This window comes from Pelobates fuscus, chromosome 8, assembly GCF_036172605.1.
Source record: "Pelobates fuscus isolate aPelFus1 chromosome 8, aPelFus1.pri, whole genome shotgun sequence".
In the NCBI taxonomy this organism is placed as follows: domain Eukaryota; kingdom Metazoa; phylum Chordata; class Amphibia; order Anura; family Pelobatidae; genus Pelobates; species Pelobates fuscus.
This window is the reverse complement of record NC_086324.1, coordinates 111,817,713-111,836,950: the sequence shown is the minus strand read 5'-3', so window position 1 is coordinate 111,836,950 and position 19,238 is coordinate 111,817,713. Positions and strand designations below refer to the sequence as shown.

The 19,238-nt window shown below is 41.8% G+C and overlaps 1 protein-coding gene across 1 annotated transcript in view; it reads left to right on the top strand.

The window, feature by feature from the left end:
* Nucleotides 1-19,238, top strand: part of LOC134571702 (4-aminobutyrate aminotransferase, mitochondrial-like) — a 965,679-nt gene that overhangs the window by 435,476 nt on the left and 510,965 nt on the right. The window contains exon 9 of the mRNA XM_063430224.1: nucleotides 11,252-11,314. Within this exon, the coding sequence (XP_063286294.1) occupies nucleotides 11,252-11,314 (63 nt within the window). The remainder of the gene's footprint in view (nucleotides 1-11,251; nucleotides 11,315-19,238) is intronic.

Here is a 19,238-nt window from a genome sequence, read left to right as displayed (position 1 = left end):
TCCTGGTCACACTCCTGGAGCCCTTTGACCCTTAAATTATTTTGGCATCCTCTGTTGTCTAGATTGTCAAGGGATTTTTGCACCACTGAGAGGTGAGTTGTGTGTGCCTCCAGTGTGTCTTGTATATGCTGGGTTTGGGTATTGATAGTGTCCCTGTCATCTGTCTCCCATTCAGTGTAAATGGTGTCCAGTTTAGCTTGAAATGAGACTTTGAGTTTCCACAGCATTTTAGCCAGGTCTTGTTTTGAGGGCAATTTTTTAAGTATATCCCTGATGTGTTGATCTGTTTGTGATTGTTCAGATTCTCCTGGGCTGGAAGGTGGTGCTGTGTTGCACGGAGAGTCCGGCACCATATTGAGGCCTATCATGGACGGGTGCATGTCCACGCAGTCCTGAAAATATTTTGTCAGGGCACCTGATTTACCGGCCGGGGTTTTGCCGGGTGCCTGTTGGGATGAGGCTGCTCTTTTAGGGTGACCCACTTCTTCTCTTTTAGTGCCTGATTAGTGTGGATTGCGTCCTCTAGACTCGAAGCACCATTAGAACATGGCCATTCAGTGGTCAAATTAAAATAAACTTTAGAAAAATATTTAAAGGAATAAATAACACCAAGGGGGTCTAAGATTTACAAAAATATCCAACTTTTGACCAAGATCTTTTATGAATATTTGGGATTTATAATATCACAAAACTGTGTTAGTGAGCACTTCTCCTTTGCCAAGATAATCCATTGACGTCACAGGTTTGGCATATCAATATCAAGATGCTGATTAGACAGCATGATTATTGCAAAGGTGTGCTTTAGGCTGGCCACAATAAAAGGTCACTCGAAAAAGTGCAGTTTATCACACAGCACAATGCCACAGGATGATGCAATTTTTGAGGGAGCGTGCAGTTGGCATGCTGGCTGCAGGAATGTCCACCAGAGCTGTTGCTCGTTAATTTAATGTTCATTTCTCTACCATAAGCTGTCTCCAAAGGTGTTTTAGAGAATTTGGCAGTACATCCAACCAGCCTCACAACCGCAGACCACATGCAACCACACCATCCCAGGACCTCCACATCCAGCATCTTCATCTCCAAGAAAGTCTAAGACCAGCCACCTGGACAGCTGGTGCAACAATCCGTCTGCATAACCAAATAATTTCTGCACAAACTGCTGAAACCGCCTCATGGAAACTCATCTGCATGATCATCGTCCTCATTGGGGTCGCGACCTTAATGCAGTTTGTCGCCATAACCAACTTGAGTGGGCAAATTCTCACATTAGATTGCGTCTGGCACTTTGGAGAGGTGCTCTCTTCATGGATGAATCCCAGTTTTCACTGTGCAGGATGAATGGCACAACAATGGGCCTCAGGATCTAGGATCTAGTCACAGTATCTCTGTGCATTCAAAATGTCATTAATAAAATGCACCCGTGCTCGTTTTCCATAACATACGCCTGCCCATACCATAACCCCACCGCCACCATGGGCCACTCACCCACATGACACAATACAACCCATTTTTTTTGCTCTGGCTGAGGGAAGGAGATTCTCACCCAAGATCTGACGGTACATAGCCCCGTCCATCGTCCCTTTTATGTGGTGCATCAAAGGGACTGTCCTGTCCCCTTAGCAGAAAACACCCCCAAAGCATAATGTTTCCACCTCCATGTTTAATGGTGGGGATGGTGTTCGTGGGGTCATAGGCAGCATTCCACAGCCTCCAAACACGGTGAGTTGAGTTGATGCCAAAGAGCTTTATTTTGGTTTCATCTGACCACAACACTTTCACCCAGTTCTCCTATGAATCATTCAGATGTTCATTTGCAACCTTCAGACAGGCCTGTACGTGTGCTTTCTTGAGCAGGGGGACCTTGCGGGCACTGCAGGATTTCAGTCCTTTACTGCATAGTGTGTTACAAATTGTTTTCTATGGTCCCAGCTGTCTTGAGATCATTAACAAGATCCTCCCGTGCAGTTCTGGGATGATTCCTCACCATTCTCATGATCATTGGAACCCCACCAATTGAGATCTTGCATGGAGCACCAGGCCGAGGGATACTGAGTTATTTTGTGTTTTTTCCATTTGCGAATAATCACACCATCTGTGGTCACCTTCTCACCAAGCTGCGTGGCCATGGTCTTGTAGCCTGTTCCAGCCTTGTGTAGGTCTACAATCTTGTCCCTGACATCCTTGGACAGCTCTTTGGTCTTGGCCACGGTGGAGAGTTTGGAATCTGTTTGATCGATTGCTTTGGTGGACAGGTGTCTTTTATACAGGTAACACACTGGGATTAAGATCACTCCCTTTAAGAGAGTGGTCTTACTCTCAGCTTGTTACCTGTATAAAAACACACGGGAGCCAGAAGTCACAATATGGAGATCAAATACTTTATTTTTTATTTTATCTTTTAATTATAACTTATTTATTTTATATATATATATATATATATATATATATATATATATTTTTTTTTTTTTTTTTTTTTTTTTTGCAGTGCATAAGCTCAGTACAGACAGACTTGAGGTACCCCAAGACATTCCTCAGGTGCATATTACATTTGGGGTTAGACATGCACATTTTTATAATATGAGAAACAGGAGAGATAGTCAGATAAGGGGCAAAAAAAAAAATATATATGAAATGCAAGCTGCGTCGACTGATTATGTGGCTATGAAATGTGTAAATGAACGATTAGAGAGCATGCTAAACAGCTTTTATGTACCGGTGGTTACTGAGTTAGATTGGTTGGTGCAGGCAAGGAGTAATACAACTCTGTTGTGCCAAGCAGCAAGGTTGTCCTTTAAGAGCTTCAGCCCACACCGCATAGAGGCCTTGGGGAGAGTCCTTCTCTGTCATAAACATAGTGCCATGTCCTTCCACCTCGAGGCCCAACAAGGGGTGATGAGGGTCCCGACCCAGGTAGCCTGTTGTGGGATCAAGTGCCGTGTTTGTGCAGTTCTCATGCTGTGACGAGAGCCACTGTTCTGTGTCCATAGGTCCCCCTGCTACCACCTCTCAGTGGTGCAAAAATCCCTTGGCAATCTCGACAACAGAAGTTCACACTTGGGTGTATGGACGGTGGATGGCAAGATGTACCTTTTAGGCCCTTGGCCCGCAGAAAGAGTTTGCAGTTCCGTTGGCTACCTGGTCCCAGGTTTAGCAGAGGAGGAGGGGGCTTTGGTAGGTCGGAGCTGGATCTTCAGCTTAGTAGACTGTCTGGGTTCTGGATGTTGACTCCGTTTCTGTGTGCCCTTGCACTCCTGCGTTGAGTGTTGTTGCATACAGTAGGCCAGTTTGTGCCACATTGATGCAAATGCAGTTGCAAGAAAAAAATACGTGAACCCATCGGAATGATATGGATTTCTGCACAAATTGGTCATAAAATGTGATCTGATCATCATCTAAGTCACAACAATAGACAATCACAGTCTGCTTAAACTAATAACACACAGATAATGAAATGTTGCCATGTTTTTATTGAACACACCATGTAAACATTCACAGTGCAGGCGGAAAAAAAATATGTGAACCCCTAGACTAATGACACCTCCTAGAGCTAATTGGAGTGAGATGTCAGCCAGCTGGAGTACAATAAATGAGATGAGATTGGGGGTGTTAGTTACAACTGCCCTGCCCTATAAAAAACACACACCAGTTCTGGGTTTGTTTTTCACAAGAAGCATTGCCTGATGTGAATTATGCTTCGCACAAAAGAGCTCTCAGAAGAGAATTGTTGACTTGCATAAAGCTGGAAAGGGTTATACAAAATATCTCCAAAAGCCTTGCTGTTCATCAGTCCACAGTAAGACAAATTGTCTATAAATGGAGAAAGTTCAGCACTGCTGCTACTCTCCCTAGGAGTGGCCATCCTGTAAAGATGACTGCAAGAGCACAGTGCAGACTGCTCAATGAGGTAAAGAAGAATCCTAGAGTGTCAGCTAAAGACTTACAAAACTCACTGGCAAGTATGTATTTTATGGGAGTGTTCCACAGAGGAAGCCACTGCTGTCCAAACAAAACATTGCTGCACGTTTAAATTTTGCACAAGAGCACCTGGATGTTCCACAGCAGTACTGGCAAAATATTCTGTGAACAGATGAAATAAAAGTTGAGTTGCTTGGAAGAAACACACAACACTATGTGTGACGAAAAAGAGGCACAGCACACCAACATCAAAACCTCATCCCAACTGTGAAGTATGGTGGTGGGGGCATTATAGTTTGTGGCTGCTTTGCTGCATCAGGCCTGGACGGATTGCTATCATCGAAGGAAAAATGAATTCCCCAGTTTATCAAGCCATTTTGCAGGAGAACTTAAGGCCATCTGTGTACCAGCTGAATCTCAACAGAAGATGGGTGTTGCAACAGGACAATGACCCAAAGCATAGAAGTAAATCAACCGAATGGCTTAAACAGAAGAATATACGCCTCCTGAGTCCTGACCTAAACCCGAATGAGATGCTGTGGCATGACCTCAAGAAAGCGATTCACACCAGACATCCCAAGAATATTGCTGAACTGAAACAGTTCTGTAAAGAGGAATGGTCAAGAATTACTCCTGACCATTGTGCACGTCTGATCTGCAACTACAGGAAATGTTTGGTTGAAGTTATTGCTGCCAAAGGAGGTTCAACCAGTTATTAAATCCAAAGTTTCACATACTTTTTCCACCTGCACTGTGAATGTTTACATGGTGTGTTCAATAAAAATATGGCAACATTCCATTCTTTGTGTATTATTAGTTCAAGCAGACTGTGATTGTCTATTGTTGTGACTTAGATGATGATCAGATCACATTTTATGACCAATTTGTGTAGAAATCCAAAGGGTTTACATACTTTTTCTTGCAACTGTATATCGTCCAGCCTGGTGTCAAAGTCAACCCATTCTGTGGAGCAAGGCACAAGACACTCTGGGTCCTCCCAATGCCTCAGGGGCTGTGGAACCATCTTTTGTGTATCACGCTGCTGCAACGCTTTCTGCTGAGGTGAGTAGTTGGCTTTCCCCAGCAGGATCTGGTATATCCCCCACCGGTCCAGAGGGGGAGTGCTGCAGGGCTATATAAGGCACTATGTGTGCACCGCGAACCAAGTCGAGGGATCATCCGCCACTCCCAGACACCGTGCCCCAAGGCGCGCTAGGCTGCATGGTTGAATTGCGGGACATCTCCAGCTATCAACAAGATTCGGGTATCCTCGTTTGCACACTTGGAGCAGGGTAGTACTCCAGTCTCTCGGGGCCCCTATTTAGGCAGTAGTTAGAGGTTCAGGCTCATTTTTTGTTCCCAAGTGTCGGAGCTGTTAGAGAGCATGTGCGGCCATCTTGGCGGTCATGCCCTTCCTCCGATCAAACACTTATTTTACTCATTGACATGCAAATCAATTTATGACTTTTTTGACATGCATTTTTCTGTATTAAAAAAAAAATCCTTAAGGACACAGCTTCAAAAGCTTGTCTTACCCTTAAGGACACAAGCCATTTTTGCATTTTTGGCTGTTTGTGTTCAACCACAATTTGGATCTCTCTCATTTATTGCAGCAACATATATTATATACTGTTTTTTAGAGGGCAAAATGGGCTTTAAGTCGATGTTACATACACATATATAAATTCTCAATAACTATAAAACAAATGGCAGATAATGAAAAAAAAAATAAGTGTTGGCAATAATGATGTGTGCATAATAGAGAATAAACAAAAAAAAAACAGAAAAAAAAAAAACATTACATTCTACCTGTGTATGATTTACTGAGAAGATTATAGGCCTAAAAAGTAACTTTTAATAAATATTAAAAGATACTTTTAAGCCTATAATCTTCTCAGTAAATCATACACAGGTAAAATGGCTTTTTTTTTTTTTTCTTTTTTTTTTCTCTATGATAGGGGTTACCCCCCTTTTTTGTGCCCTCTACCTTGTGATATCTAAATTTTGGCCCTAGGTTAATTCTTTTCATTTTCTGTGTGCATAATATGTTCAGCTTAGGAAAAGTAATGCAAAACAAATTCATGTGTGTTTATTGATTTCTAGAGTACATTATATGTATAGGATTTTAGCTGATTTTGAAAGTGACAGGTCACACAATTTTATTAGCTATCACAAAAAAACTAAATTGGCACATCACAGACTATTTAATACCCCCATTGTATGCATTTAGCACTATTTTGTGACGCTGCAATGCCATATAAGAAAGATAAAGGATAGATTAGGCGCTCTCTATATAACAAAAAAAAAAAAGTAGTAGGGCAGCAGTAAACCAGCAGGATTTCCCAATATCTGCTTGCAGTGTAATATGTAGAATAAGAAAGGTGGTAGACCGCGCCAAAAAGTGCTTAAAAGTGCAAAATAAATGATATACATACATATAAATCTTGTTCAATGGTAAAAAACCTCAAAGGAAACAAAAAACAGTGAAATAATAGTGCAGTATCCTCTATTTACTAAATACAAATATATATAAAAATTCCAGATAAAAGGCAAACTCACACTACAGAGCTGCTAAGAGCTCTGCTGTATCACACCTGGACGGTATAATCCCTGTCTTGGGATATATAACTGTTGGTACTATGGGATGTCCAGCAACCATATATAGGAGGAAAAACAAAATACAAGATCCAATGGTACAATAAAAAAGCCACAATTGGCTTATTTGGACACTTTACACCCCAAAGGATTAATGGAACACTATAGTCACTTAAGTTACTTTAGCTAAATAAAGCCATTTTAGTGTATAGATCATTCCCCTGCAATTTCTCTGCTCAATTCACTGTCATTTAGGAGTTAAATCACTTTTTTTTCTGTTTATGCAGCCCTAGCCACACCTCCCCTGGCTATGATTGACAGAGCCTGCATGAAAAAAACAAAAACAAAAAAAAAAAAAAAAAATGATTTCACTTTCAAACAGATGTAATTTACCTTAAATAATTGTATCTCAATCTCTAAATTGAATTTTAATCACATACAGGAGGCTCTTGCAGGGTCTAGCAAGCTATTAACATAGCATGGGGATGAGAAAATCTTAATTAAACAGAACTTGCAATAAAGAAAGCCTAAATAGGGCTCCCTTTACAGGAAGTGTTTATCCGACTTCAACCTCCTCTGTAGGCAGTGTAACCGGGAGTGCTTCAGACTTGTAAGTGTTGAGTTTCAGACTGGAGATTCTCCCATACTGCTCAAACGCCAGCGGGTCACCTGACATTTTGGAGTAGTTTTGCTGGTTGGTTATTCAAATTACCCCACAAACACATACCATTTTTTAAAAGAATACACCCTGGGGTATTTCAAAAGGCATATTTTGAACCTTTGAGTGGGATCATTTTTTCAATAGTTTGTTCCAGGTATAGTGGTAATGAGCATATTTTTTTGTGTTTTTTCAAAAAAAAAAAAAAAACTTTTTTACATATTCATTTTTTTTTTTTTTTTAAAGATCAGGTTACAGTATAATACTGTGATCTGTATTTTAATCACTGTAGGCAGTGATCGAGCTAGCTAAATCTATATTTTAAATAATCAAGTGAATGCATTTAACCTTTGAGGGTTAAAGAAAATCAGATCAGCGTAAAATACTGTGATTTATATTTTGATCACTGTAGTCAGTTATCAAATGGCATGGGAGGGGTTACTTTTAATACAGATGGATAAAAGGCGGGTGGGATTGAACTTTAATTATTATTTTTTTTTTAAACAGGGAGAATCAGATCAGCACTGATCCGTCTCCCTGCACTTCACATTCAATGCTGAAGATCAGGGAAGCAGATCAGGAGTCCCTGCAGCACATGTGCTCTGCTCTGACAGGCTTTCAGAGCGATCACAGCTGCAGGGATTGCACAATCAAGTGCTCCTGGTGTGCCTCGCATACCGAGGCAGACTGGAGGAGCGTTAACCCCACGATTGCAGCAATTGCGACAATCTGGGGTTAACTTTACTAAATGACAGGAACTTTCCATCATGCACCGCAAAGGGATTAATCCTGAAATTCTGAGACACTAAAGGAAAAGGTACTGCAGAAAAACAGTGCTGTGGGGTGGGTGGAGGGAGGTGTGGCCAGGGGCGGACAGACCGGTCGGGCACTTCAGACATGGTCACAAATAGTAGCTGCTCACCGGTCTTTTAAAATCCAAAAGTTTTATTAAATCATATTCAAATTTGTGACCAACGTTTCAGTCCCCGCTCGGGACTTTCCTCAGGGTCAGACAAAATGATAGGACAACATATGATACTTGCAATGTATGTCAATATATAGCTACAACAATAATTAAAAGTGACTCACCCATGTGCATGGTGTCCATGGCGTTTCCGCCGTGTATACTTCCGGGTATGCGCATTAGGTAACCGTTCAGCTCCACCCCTATTCCTGTACGTGTTGAAGTGGCTTCAAATCAATAGAGAGGGGGTGCGGCATATCAACCGCGCCTAAAGCGTCGGCTATGCTTCCGGGTGTGCGCAGGCACTTATCCCGAAGCTCCACCCTCAAATATGCACGTGGTGCATGCCGTCATGAATACCGGCTGGAGGGGTGTTGCTTGGCAACATGATGCGTACAATTTGATTATCTCTAATCCTCTACAACAATCATTTTAGATTTGAGGAACAATGGTACCTTCAGGTGGCGGGAACGTCTATGGGGTCATCGGTAGCCCCAATGTATGCAAATGCATACATGTATGCAAATGAAATGGAACACATATTATTGCCATATGGAGATTCTATAATAGGATACTACCGCTACATAGACAACCTCCTTATAATTTGGAGGGGCACGCAAGTGGAGGCACAACAAATGGTACTTGCATTGAACCAACTTCCATCACCCATCAGGCTTACAGCCAATATACGTGCAGACAGAGTACAATACCTTGATTTGGAGTTATCCTGGGGGCTTAATGGGATCGAGTATTCTCTATACTCCAAGCCCACTGACCGAAATACCCTCCTGCATGCCCACAGTGCACATCCTACTGCACTTAAAAAATCCATACCGAAGGCACAATTCCAACGAGTCATTCGTAATAATTCAAACCCAGATAGGATGGAACTGCAATTGGATACCATGACTCAAAAGTTTGCAAACAGAGGCTATGAAAGCCGGGTACTCCAAGACGCTCTCAGCAAGGCTAGGACAGTGACAAACCAAGAAAAGCCCAACCTATATGAAGGATGGTGTTCCCCATGACGTTTCACAATTCTTCACATCAGATATCAACAGTAATCAAAGATAATTGGAAGATGGTGGCCACCGACGATTTGCTTCCGAAGATTTTTAAAGAACCACCAATGATTTGCTATAGACACAATAGAAATCTTTGTGACATGTTGGTGCATACGGATCCGGTCGCCAGTTACTCTGACAACCAAGAGCAACATACGAGGATGCATCCCATGCCTTGGTTGTGTGACATGTGGACATATGATTCCATCTAACAAATTCAATCACCCACACACTAATAGAGTTTATGATATCAAGCACACCATCACTTGCAAAACCCCTTTTGTAATATACAAACTGATGTGCCCATGTTGCCTCTATTATGTGGGAAAAACCGAGACACAGCTGTGTGAACGCATTAGGGGCCACCATTCTAGTATTAGGTTGGCCTATAGAGACAGACATTCCGATAAACCCGTGGCCAAACACTTTTTTGAAAAAGGACACCCTCTATCTTCCCTCAAGTTTGTGGGCATAGACCACATTCCCCTCCCCAAGAGGGGTGGAAATAGAGGCAGAATGCTTCTTCAGAAAGACGCATTTTGGATATACCAGTTGGACACGGTGGCCCCTAGGGGTTTGAATGAGAATATCCCTTATTATTCATTCATTTAGCCCTTCTATCTTGTACCAGTATGATTTTATTACTACTTATGTTTTTTTAACTTTCAGGCATATAGGTTATTACCCAATACAGGGGCTTTTAGATATGTATTTGCCCTGCAGAAGGCCTAACTGATATGCTATATTTATGGCTACAGCGTTATGTGTTGCAGTATTGTTTTCCACACTTTTATTGCACAAATTTTTTGCATGAGATTGCACTTTAAATGCATGGCATGCTATCACTTTAAATACTACTTCCCGTAGTACTCCTTATAGCACTTTATCAATACACACATATAAGTCACATAATCTGCACGTTTATCTATGGGCACTTTAAGCTATATTATATGTCCTTATAAGATAAACATTACAGGTTTTAATTCACCATATGTAACATTATATTTAGTATTATCTCCTCTTTCCTCCATGTACTCTCACTACACTCTCACACATGGTGGTTTTTAACACTCAACAGCAAGCAAATTGTACGCGTCATGTTGCCTAGCAACACCCCTCCAGCCGTTATTCATGACGGCATGCACCACGTGCATATTTGAGGGTGGAGCTTCGGGATAAGTGCTCGCGCACACCCGGAAGCATAGCCAACGCTTTAGGCGCGGTTGATATGCCGCACCCCCTCTCTATTGATTTGAAGCCACTTCAACACGTACAGGAATAGGGGTGGAGCTGGGCGGTTACCTAATTAGCATACCCGGAAGTATACACGGCGGAAACGCCATGGACACCATGCACCTGGGTGAGTCACTTTTAATTATTGTTATAGCTATATATTGACATACATTGCAAGTATCATATGTTGTCCTATCATTTTGTCTGACCCTGAGGAAAGTCCCGAGCAGGGACTGAAACTTTGGTCACAGATTTTAATATGATTTAATAAAACTTTTGGATTTTAAAAGACTGGTGAGCAGATACTTTTTGTATGCTGAATTGTATGTTTTTGTATGTTTTTTGTATGCTGAATTGATCCTGATGAAAGCCACAGGAGTGGCTGAAACGTTGATGGCAGCAACCATGTTTTAATCGAATTGAAATAAACAAAAATTGTTTTACTTATCTACAGACCGTGAGTGCAAGCCCTCATTCATTACATATTATATATATATATATATATATATATATATATATATATATATATATATATATATATATATATTTATTTTAATTATTTGTTGTTTTTTTTTTTTTTTTAAACTAAACTAATTATTGTGAAAGCTGCAAGCTTTTCAGTTTAAATCATTTTGATTTTGATTTTAATTTTTCTACGTTGTAATGATTGATTTCCCAGCCGAAAACAAGATCAACTATCTCCCAGTTATATGTATGTCATAATTTATAAAACCACTGTTTGGTAACAACAATTTTTAAGTGAAAATTAACCCACCCTTGTTATTTTTTTTTATTTTTTTTCATGTGTTTACCCTCTTACAGAGCAAAGAGCGAGGCCATAACAGTGTCACAAAAGAGGAATTAGATTCATCAATGATTAACAAGGTAGGAAACTGAATTATACTGTATAACAAAACAGCTTATTTAGCTTTTTGTATTAATATTTTGAGAGGTTATACTTTATAGGTTATACATTTTGAGTCTTGGTCTTTAAAAAATAATAAAAAATAAAAACATAGGTGCGCTGTGCCTTTAAGACCAAATGACTTTGAAGTGCAACACGTGCTGTGTTGTGCAAAATGTGATTTATATAAAGTGCATAAATATCCTTAAAGCGGCACTGTCATGCCGAACTTATCTTTCCTCAATCTCTTCCTCTTCTCCCCCTCTCTCAGGATCTGTTCTTCTTTTCTTCCTGTCTTCTTTAGTTTTCTTTAAAACCATAAGACAAAGTAGGGACTCTTTGTCTTATGGGATTCCTCCGCTTGACCAGCTCTGACCAGCGGAGGAGCAAAGTGTGCTTCATTTCCGCTGGTCAGAGCAATTTTCCCATGATCCCTAGCTTTCCTCCCTGTTCCCACAATGCTTCCTGTCAGTATTGCCGAACGTCCTGTCACTTAGACAGAACGCCGGCAAAACTGCCGAATTGCATCCTAACAGAATGAGCACTGTTTCTCCATTGGTGTTAGGATGCAATTCGGTACTTTGTTCGGATCGGAATTTCATTCTAATGAATGAAACTCCGATCCTATTCATTGCTGTGGCTGCATCTTGCAGCCACTTAGTAGATAGCTCCCTAATTCCCACGGTATCAGGGAGCTATCTACTAAAAGGCTGAAAGACCTGAATTGGTCTTTCAGCCAAATGTACTAATACTAAGTAAAGATTACTTAGTATTAGTAAATAATATGCCCCTACTCGCTATACCGCGAGTAGGGGCATGTCTAGCAAGCAGTGAGCAGCCTGTGGCTGCTCACTGTAAAAAACAAAAAAAAAAAACTAATAAACACCCCCCCTCCCCTGCGCGGGGGTTAAAGATTGGGGGGGGGGGACCTACTGTCTTCCCTCCTGGCCCCCACCCCTGCGCGGTGGGTGGGGGCCCTAATAAAACAATAAGGGGGGGGACCTACTGTCCTCCCCCCCGGCCCCCACCCCTGAGCGGTGGGTGGGGGCCCTAATAAAACAATAAGGGGGGGGACCTACTGTCCTCCCCCCCGGCCCCCACCCCTGAGCGGTGGGTGGGGGCCCTAATAAAACAATAAGGGGGGGCCTACTGTCCTCCCCCCTGGCCCCCACCCATGCGCGGTGGGTGGGGGCCCTAATAAAACAATAAGGGGGGGACCTACTGTCCTCCCCCCGGCCCCCACCCCTGAGCGGTGGGTGGGGGCCCTAATAAAACAATAAGGGGGGGACCTATTGTCCTTCCCCCCCTGGCCCCCACCCCTGCGCGGTGGGTGGGGGCCCTAATAAAAACAATAAGGGGGGGGGACCTACTGTCCTCCCCCCCGGCCCCCACCCCTGAGCAGTGGGTGGGGGCCCTAATAAAACAATAAGGGGGGGGACCTATTGTCCTCCCCCCCCTGGCCCCCACCCATGCGCGGTGGGTGGGGGCCCTAATAAAAAAATAAGGGGGGGGACCTACTGTCCTCCCCCCGGCCCCCACCCCTGAGCGGTGGGTGGGGGCCCTAATAAAACAATAAGGGGGGGACCTATTGTCCTTCCCCCCCTGGCCCCCACCCCTGCGCGGTGGGTGGGGGCCCTAATAAAAACAATAAGGGGGGGGACCTACTGTCCTCCCCCCGGCCCCCACCCCTGAGCGGTGGGTGGGGGCCCTAATAAAACAATAAGGGGGGGACCTATTGTCCTCCCCCCCCTGGCCCCCACCCCTGCGCGGTGGGTGGGGGCCCTAATAAAAACAATAAGGGGGGGGACTTACTGTCCTCCCCCCCGGCCCCCACCCCTGCGCGGTGGGTGGGGGCCCTAAATGACCCCCCCCCCATCAAGGTGACTAGGGGTCCCAAGCCCCTAGTCACCCCCCACCCAAAACATTCTATCCCCTACCTACCCCCCTCACCCTAAAAATAGTGAGGGGGGGATAAAATAACTAACCTGTAAAAAAAATAAAAAAATTAAACTTGCCATTTGACGTCTTCTTTTTTCTAAATTCTTCTTACTTCAGCCCCCCAAAAGGCCAAATAAAAATCCATAAACCCGTCGCACTTTAAAAAAAAAAAAAAAAACGAGCGCAAACAAAAATTAATCCATCTTCACCCATGGAGGGCACGCCGCGTACTGAGCTCCGCAGGGCGGGTCAAGGCTTATAAAGCCTTGCCCCGCCCTGCAATTAGGCTTAGAACACAATGATTGGTTGGTTTAAGCCAATCAGAGTGCTCTGTGTCATTTTACACAGCGTGGGAAAATTCAAAAGAACTTTCCCACGCTTTGTAAAATGACAGATCACTGTGATTGGATGGTTTTCAAACCATCCAATCACAGTGCTCTGTGTCATTTTACAAGCGTGGGAAAATTCCAAAGAACTTTCCCACGCTTGTAAAATGACACAGAGCACTGTGATTGGATGGATTTCAAACCATCCAATCACAGTGCTCTGTGTCATTTTACACAGCGTGGGAAAGTTCAATTTTCCCACGCTGTGTAAAATGACACAGAGCACTGTGATTGGATGGCTTGAAATCCATCCAATCACACTGCTCTGTGTCATTTTACAAGCGTGGGAAAGTTCTTTGGAATTTTCCCACGCTTGTAAAATGACACAGAGCACTGTGATTGGATGGCTTGAAAACCATCCAATCACAGTGATCTGTCATTTTACACAGCGTGGGAAAGTTCTTTTGAATTTTCCCACGCTGTGTAAAATGACACAGAGCACTCTGATTGGCTTAAACCAACCAATCATTTTTTCTAAGCCTAATTGCAGGGCGGGGCAAGGCTTTATATAGATCGGGGCAGAAGATAAAGAATTAAAAAGAGGTAATGTGGGGGGCTTAGGGGCATTTGTGGGTGACTAGGGGGTCGATTGGATGTAGTGGAGGCGGGAGGGGGGTTAAAAAAAAACGGAATTCGTCATGACAGTGCCGCTTTAACACTTATATTGTGCACTCATATGTGCAATTGTGGTAGAATACACAAACACTCACTTATAAATTAATATGTAGATCCTCTCCCTTTACCATAAAAAGGAGGGAAAAATATAATAATAGTATAATTCTATAACACAGAAAGCAAAGTGAAATATATAAAGTGTTCACTCATAAGAGTAGAGCAGAGAAGTCTGCTCTAACTATGACAGCTCTCGATATAAATCCCTCCTGGGATAAAAATGTCAAAGACCAAAACAATCCACTCTCAGATTTATTGCACAAATTTAAATATATGCAATGTGTCAGTTCATACTTTTCACAGTGTAAGGGCCGGCTTCTTTCACTGCGATCAGCCAAAACTCTGCAAACTGAGAATTCTGGGTGGGCGGAGATATCAGTCCGCAAACTTACCAATGTGCGTCCGTACGTGGTCGAGCGTGAGGATGCATTTCGCCGTGTGCACGGCTTCTTCAGATCTGCCCACTTCTGTCTGTCATAGACTTTTTTACACACCAATTATTAGCGTGTATTGCATCCTTTCGTTGAAGTAGTAATGTAAGTTGACAAATCGTGCATATGAAAAAAAAAAGTACTTTATAATTTTATTTAAGTATAAAACATCTAAAAATCTTCTTTATTTAAATGGTAAACTTAACTTATCAAATTGCACATTTATATTTATAGATATAATTTATCATTATCATTATATCTTAACCCCTTAAGGACGCATGAAGAGAAATTTCTGTAATGCAGTATTTTTCCAGCAGGGTCTATTACCTTGCTGGTAACTATTAGCCCCAGGTAGCATTTGATTCCTGGGGCTCCCCTCTCTAATCTTGGGCCAGAATTAGTGGCCCCAGACTGACTGATCCTCTGTTTGCAAAGCTCAAGGTGAGCGCTGCGAACAAGCATTTAAATGGGTATTTAAATCCCCACTATTATAATTTGGTGTGATCAGGGTTAAATCCCTGCTCACACAAGGGAGTTCCAGGTATCAATGAAAACCTGGGGCTCCCCTCTATCAGCTGGGGACATTTTTAGTGACCCCAGCCTTTTTGATGAGCTACATACAGTGCTGGAAGTCAGTGCGGCATGTATCTGCTTAAATAGGCATTTAAATACCGATATTTAGATTGTGGTGTAAGCAGAGTTAAATCCCTGCTCACACTATGAAACCCAGGTATCATTAGAAAACTGGGGGTGCCCTCTGTCAGCTGGGGACATTTTTAGTGGCTCAAAGTGAGATCGGCATGCAGCTGTTTAAATGGGGATTTAAATCCTCATAGACAGCAATATAGTGTGAGCAGGGTAAAATCTCTGCTCACACCAGGAAACCTAAGTATCAATAGATACCTGGGGCTTCCCTCTGTCAGCTGGGGCCATTTTTAGTGGCCCCAGACTTTTTGATGAGCTGCATGCAGTGCTGAATGTCAACATCAACAAGAACACTATAGTCACTTAAGTTACTTTAGCTAAACAAAGCAGTTTTAGTGTATAGATCATTTCCCTGCAATTTCACTCCTCAATTCAGTGTCATTTAGGAGTTAAATCACTTTGTTTCGGTTTATGCAGCCCTAGCCACACCTCCCCTGGCTATGATTGACAGAGCCTGCATGAAAAAAAAAAAAAAAAAAAAAAAAAAAACTGGTTTCACTTTCAAAGAGATGTAATTTACCTTAAATAATTGTATCTCAATCTCTAAATTGAACTTTAATCAGATAAGGCTCTTGCAGGGTCTAGCAAGCTATTAACATAGCAGGGGATAAAATCTTAAACAGAACTTGCAATAAAGAAAGCCTAAATAAGGCTCTCTTTACAGGAAGTGTTTATGGAAGGCTGTGCAAGTCACATGCAGGGAGGTGTGACTAAGGTTCATAAACAAAGGGATTTAACTCCTAAATGGCAGATGATTGAGCAGTGAGGCTGCAGGGGCATGTTCTATACACCAAAACTGCTTCATTAACCCCTTCAGGACCGGCCTGTTTTTGTGATGTTTGTACGTTAAGGACCAGAGCAGTTTTAACACTTTTGTGGTGTTTGTGTTTAGCTGAAATTTTCCGCTCTCTCATTTATGGTTCCCATACAAGTTATATATTGTTTTTTTCAGGACAAAAGGGGCTTTCTTTACATACCATTATTTGTATTATGTCATATTTTGTATTTTAAAAAATAAAATAAAAATTAAATATGGTGAAAAATTAAAAAAAAAAAAAAAACATGTTTTTGGACTTTTATTTGAAAAATCTTTTACTTATCTACAAAAGCTAATGAAAAAAACTGCTAAATAGATTCAAAATTTTGTCCCGAGTTTAAAAACACCCAGTGTTTACATGCTTTGCTTTTTTTTTGCAAGTTATAGGCCTATAAATACAAGTAGGAAATTGCTGTTTCAATATATATATATTTTAAATGTATCAATAGTGACCTTGTAACACCGTTATCTGTCATAAATCCCCGAAACACACCTAACATGTACATATTTTTTTAAAGTAGACAACCCAGGGTATTCAAAATTGGGTATGTCCAGTTTTTTTTTAGTAGCCACTTAGTCACAAACACTGGCCAAAGTTAGCATTTATATTTGTTTGTGTGTTAAAAATGCAAGAAACGCTAACTTTGGCCGGTGTTTGTGACTAAGTGGCTACTAAAAAAGGCTGAACATACCCCATTTGCAATACCTTGGGTTGTCTTCTTTTGCAAATGGTATACCATCATGGGGCTAATTCTCATTCCTTGGCTACCATACGCTCTCAAAGGCAACCTAACCAATCCGACAAATTTCAATAAAAAAAAAGTAAAATCAAGCCTTATATTTGACCCTGTAACTTTCACAAACACTATAAAACCTCTACATGTTATACTCAGGAGACTTCACTGAACACAAATATTAGTGTATCAGAACAGTAAAATGTATCACAACAATAATATCCTCAGTGAAAGTGCTGTTTGTGTGTGAAAAATGCAAAAAACTTAACTTTCACTGACAATATCATCGCTGTGATATGTTTTACTGTTTTGAAACACTAATATTTGTGTTCAGCGAAGTCTCCCGAGTAAAACAGTACCCCCATGTACAGGTTTTAGGGTGTCATAGAAAGTTACAGGGTTAAACACAGTGCTAGCAAATTAAATTATCTGGACTTTCGGCCTGGGTTGGCAGGCAGGTCCCAAAAATTGCAATCATTAAAATTACTTAATTAGGTAAAAATATTACATAAATACACATGTAGAATTTTAATATACATACATATTTATATATTTGACGTCTACGTGTATATTTATGAAATTATTTATGTAATTATGTATATGGACATATGTATATTTCATATTGTTTTTATTTATTTATTTATACATATATATATATATATATATATATATATATATATATATATATATATATATATCAAAATACTGTTAGAATAAAATTGCATATATAAATATTTTTTTTATAATTATTACAAATTATTTTTATTTTTTGTTATTTATTTTTATTAACATATTATTTGTATTTTATAATATATATATATATATATATATATATATATATATATATATATACCATATATATATACCATATACATATAGCAATTATATATATTGTATATATTCGTGTGTAATTTAAATACACCGTATTTTTCGCTCCATAAGACGCACTTTTTTTCCCCTCAAAAGTGAGGGGAAATGTCTGTGCGTCTTATGGAGCGAATATGAAGCTTTACTTACCTGTCTTGCAGCGTTGGCCGGCAGCACAGGGCGCACCGCGGTAGTGGAACTTGAATTTCATGTTCCGGTTTCCGGTGGGACTGAAAGGAAGTGTGCACAAGCTGAGTGCACACTTCCTTTCAGTCCCGCCGGAAGCCGGAACATGAAATTCAAGTGCCACTACCGCGGTGCGCCCTGTGCTGCCGGCCAACGCTGAAAGACAGGTAAGTAATTATGGGACAAGAGGAGGGGGACAGTATGGGAGAGAAGAATATGGGGAGGGGGATGAAGTCTATGGGGAGGTGAGGGGAGGGGGGGGGATGAAGTCTATGGGGAGGGGGGGAGATGAAGTCTATGGGGAGGGGGGGAGATGAAGTCTATGGGGAGGGGGAGATGAAGTCTATGGGGAGGGGGGGATGAAGTCTATGGGGAGGGGGGAGATGAAGACTATGGGGAGGGGGGAGATGAAGACTATGGGGAGGGGGGAGATGAAGACTATGGGGAGGGGGTGGATGAAGTCTATGGGGAGGGGGGGAGATGAAGTCTATGGGGAGGGGGGGAGATGAAGTCTATGGGGAGGGGGGGAGATGAAGTCTATGGGGAGGGGGGAGATGAAGTCTATGGGGAGGGGGGGATATGAAGTCTATGGGGAGGGGGGGAGATTAAGTCTATGGGGAGGGGGGAGATGAAGTCTATGGGGAGGGGGGAGATGAAGTCTCTGGGGAGGGGGGAGATGAAGTCTTTGGGGAGAGGGGGGAGATGAAGTCTATGGGGAGGGGGTGGATGAAGTCTATGGGGAGGGGGTGGATGAAGTCTATGGGGAGGGGGTGGATGAAGTCTATGGGGAGGGGGTGGATGAAGACTATGGGGAGGGGGGAGATGAAGACTATGGGGAGGGGGGAGATGAAGACTATGGGGAGGGGGGAGATGAAGACTATGGGGAGGGGGGAGATGAAGACTATGGGGAGGGGGGAGATGAAGACTATGGGAGGGGGGGACACTATGGGACAGGGGAGAAAAAAAATATTCTGTACAAACTGTCCCATAGTAAGAAACAATATGGGACAGTTTGTTCAGAATATTTTTTTTCTGGGTTTCTTCCTCTAAAAACTAGTTGCGTCTTATGGTGAGGTGCGTCTTATGGAGCGAAAAATACGGTAAGTGTATTTTTATATAAATATACGTATATATAAATATCAAAATACACTTAATATGACATTATATAT